General features: G+C 38.9%; 1 protein-coding gene across 1 annotated transcript in view; it reads right to left on the bottom strand.

The window, feature by feature from the left end:
• Nucleotides 1-4,250, bottom strand: part of LOC106883793 (rho GTPase-activating protein 1) — a 60,246-nt gene that overhangs the window by 46,821 nt on the left and 9,175 nt on the right. Inside the window, exon 2 of the mRNA XM_052977150.1 lies at nt 3,966-4,060. Coding sequence (XP_052833110.1) covers nt 3,966-4,023 — 58 coding nt within the window. The 5' untranslated portion in view covers nt 4,024-4,060. The remainder of the gene's footprint in view (nt 1-3,965; nt 4,061-4,250) is intronic.

Consider the following 4,250-nt stretch of genomic DNA (forward strand, 5'->3'; position numbering starts at 1 on the left):
ATATATATATATATATATATGTAGATATATATCTATATATATATATATGTAGATATATATCTATATCTATATCTATATCTATATCTATATATATATATATATGTATGTATATATATTATGTATGGAGAGAGAGAGAAAGAGAGAGAGAGACCGAGAGAGAGTGTGTGGGTGTGTGTATATATATATAATACATGCATAGATACATACATACACACATATATATATATACATATATATATATATAGAGAGAGAGAGAGACAGACAGACGGACAGACAGAGAATGTGTAATACATACAGAGAGAGAAAGAGAGAGAGTGTGTGTGACAGAGAGAGGGAGAAAGAGGTGATACATTAGCTGTGTATGAAGATATAATAATAAAAAAAAGTTAGTATTATATAGTGTATATATATACATATATCTAGGTTACTATGTCAACAAATATTGATTATTTCAAATGATTGAAATATAACAAACAAGTCAAGCTGACCATCCACACAGAACAGAAGGTCTGTGTGCCTTTTATAAAGTAGATTTCGGCTTTTGAATTAAACAGAAGACATTCCATAAAACTGTTGAAATGAAAGGAATGAGGCCCAAAAATGTGGAGACAAGCAGGCCTTATTTATTGTGTGTGTGTGTGTGTGTGTGTGTGTGTGTGTGTGTGTGTGTGTGTGTGTGTGTGTGTGTGTGTGTGTGTGTTAGTGTGTGTGTGTGCGTGTGTGTGTTAGTGTGTGTGTGTATGTTAGTGTGTGTATGTTAGTGTGTGTATGTGTGTATGTGTTAGTGTGTGTGTGTGTGTGCATTAGTGTGTGTGTGCATTAGTGTGTGTGTGTGTGTGTGTTAGTTTGTGTGTATTAGTGTGTGCGTGTGTGTTAGTGTGTGTGTGTTAGTGTATGTGTGTTAGTGTATGTGCGTGTGCGTATTTCTGGGTGTTTTAGAATTTGAAAATGATTGCGTCAATGTGAGTTTGTGTGTGTGTGTGTGTGTGTGTGTGTATGTGATCTTTATGGCTGTTAAAAACCTTTATGAAATAAATACAATTCTGCAGATAAAACAAATCAGACACAGCAAATATATGAAACATATTAAATATAACAGTTTGGGTATGAAATACAAAACATGTGTAGATATGTCTACATGCAAAACGAGAGAAAGCAAAAGGTGGAGACTTTCAGATGATGAATTTTTACGTATAAATATACAGATATTTATATTGAGCGAGGTCGTTGCCAGTGCCGCTGGACTGGCTCGTGTGCAGGTGGCACGTAAAATACACCATTTTGAGCGTGGCCGTTGCCAGTACCGCCCGACTGGCCCTCGTGCCGGTGGCACGTAAAAGCACCCACTACACTCTCGGAGTGGTTGGCTTTAGGAAGGGCATCCAGCTGTAGAAACTCTGCCAAATCGGATTGGAGCCTGGTGTAGCCACCTGGTGTCACCAGTCCTCAGTCAAATCGTCCAACCCATGCTAGCATGGAAAGCGGACGTTAAACAATGATGAGGTCCAACTTGCACAAAGTACAAACAACAGAGAAATTTAAAGGGGTGGAGGACAGGTATCATTTAGTGTATACTCTTTACTCTTTTACTTGTTTCAGTCTTTTGACTGTGGCCATGCTGGAGCACCGCCTTTTAGTCGAGGAAATCGACCCCAGGACTTATTCTTTAGAAGCCTAGTACTTATTCTATCGATCTCTTTTGCCGAACAGCTAAGTTACGGGGGACATAAACACACCAGCATCGGTTATCAAGCGATGTTGGGGGGACATAAACACACCAGCATCGGTTATCAAGAGATGTTGGGGGGACAAACACACACATACATACATACATATATATATATACATATATACAACGGGCTTCTTTCAGTTTCCGTCTACCAAATCCACTCACAAGGCTTTGGTCGGCCCGAGGCTATAGTAGAAGACACTTGCCCAAGATGCCGCGCAGTGGGACTGAACCCGGGACCATGTGGTTGGTATACTATTTACGAGTTTACATCCCCCATGACTTAGCAGTTCGGTAAAGGAGACCAATAGAATAAGTGCCAAGCTTTAAAAAAAAAAAAAAAAAAAAAAATTTTTTTTCTGAAACAGGTACTTGGATCAATTCACTCAATTAAATATTCTTGAAGGTGTTGCTCCAGCATGGCCGCAGTCTAACGACTGACACAAGTAAAACATGCTCCTGAGCTTATAGTTGTTAATGTATGAAAGCATAGAATCTTGTTTGATAAGTTATCTGTCAATAAAGAGGCGACAGAAGGCGTGGTGACAATACATACCATGTACTGACACAGAAAACACTCCAATCTAAACAGACTGAATAATAGTTTTATGATATAATATATCCATACCAGCTGACCTCTTAGAGAGAAATAGTGAAGAGCTTTGTACTATACACATACACATGTACACACATGTTCAGGCATTCTTATATATATACATACATATATATGTATGTATATATGTCGTTTAACGTCCGCTTTCCATGCTAGCATGGGTTAAAATGGATAATCAGGTACTCAGATGTCTGGATGGTTGTATATTTACAGATTTTTATTCATATGTCACATATTTTAGTCTTGTAGGGTTTTCAAATTTGAAAACCCTACAAGACTAGGTGAAAGCGCTAATTTATAAAACATGTGATATATGAATAAAAATCTGTAAATATACAACCATCCAGATATCTGAGTACCCGATTATTATTTTTTCTGATATATAATTCCTGTACATCACCTCCAAACCTTCATATATATATATATATATATATATACTTCTAATATAGGATAAAGTTTTTTCAAAAAATTTCATCAGTGGCCAGCATATTAAAATACCTTTTCAGGTGAAAATTATAAACAATTATAAATAGGGGCAAAAGAAAAAAAAGATTTCTATGCCAATATGCTGAGAAATATTCTTTAAATCGTCAATCACCACACAAAGGCCAGTCAGGAGGTACTGGCAATGGTCACGCTCGAAATGGTGTATTTTACGTGCCACCTGCACAGGAGCCAGTCCGGCGGTACTGGCAACGAACTTGCTCGAATGTCCTTTCACGTGCCACTGGCACAAGTACCAGGAGGGCGACTATTATTATTATTATTATTATTTTAGGGCAGTGAGCTGGCAGAATCATTAGCATGCCAAGCAAAATCCTTGGTGACATTTTGTCCATTGCTACATTACGTTCTGAGTTCAAATTACTGCTCAGCCACGAAGTGGGAAGGGTCATGTAAAAGTGGTCTTAGTACAGCTCGCTTAATCCTGCAACTGACCAGCAAGTCCATAGCTGGCAGTTGTCCTGCGTTTGTGGATTTCCATGGTGACATCCAAGAAACTTACAACTTTCAAAGAGGTGGTCATATTCGGATACAAGCTGAGATGTAGGTGTAAGGTCCTGCATGTGAATATGTTGTGTGAGGAAATGTATGTGTGTGTGTGTGTGTGTGTGTGTGTGTTGTGTAAAATGATGCTTAATGGTGCATGTGTGTGTGTGTGTATGATAGAGGGATAGTGTGTTTGTGTGTGTGTGTGTGATAGAAGGATAGTATGTGTGTGTTTGTGTAGACGTTTGTGCGTGGGTGGAGATGGTGGAGCGGTTTTGTGATGAGCTTATGAAGCATAGATATTGTTGTATAAGCTGTATCCATTTTTGTCCTCTAACATACCACTTCAACAAATAGGTATCAATATAATATAAGCAATCAGTTAAAGATCCTTAAAGGTGATGCTGCAGCATGACTGCTATCCAAGGACTGAAATTAGCGTGTATATACATAAGAGAGAGAGAGGGGGAGGGACAGACAGAAGGGGAGAGAGGGAGAGAAAGAGAGAGAGAGAGAGAGAAAGAGAGAGAAAGGGAGGGAGAGAAAGGGAGAGAGAGAAAGGGGGGGAGAGAGAGAGAGTGTGAGAGACAAACAGACAAAAATGGTTAAAAGTACGTAAAGAGAAGGACTCACCATCGGGTTTCTGGCAATTCTTGGGGTTTGATGACGGCGCCGGGTCTGACAAAGACATTGTTGCTGGTTCTGTATTTCTCACTCTCACACTGGTTCTATAGACAGCACAGTAATTGGCAGTATAGGTCGTAGTAGTATTGGTGGTAGTGGAAGAGAAAGAAATAACAGAATATTATTATTATTATTATTCAGTAGTTTTATTTTTATAACGTGCTTTCACTTCACTACCGAGCGCAGCTCTGTGCGCCTTGGGTGTGTGCTGTGGTTTGCTGTGATGCTCTTATG

This window comes from Octopus bimaculoides, chromosome 27 (genome assembly GCF_001194135.2).
Source record: "Octopus bimaculoides isolate UCB-OBI-ISO-001 chromosome 27, ASM119413v2, whole genome shotgun sequence".
Lineage (NCBI taxonomy): Eukaryota > Metazoa > Mollusca > Cephalopoda > Octopoda > Octopodidae > Octopus > Octopus bimaculoides.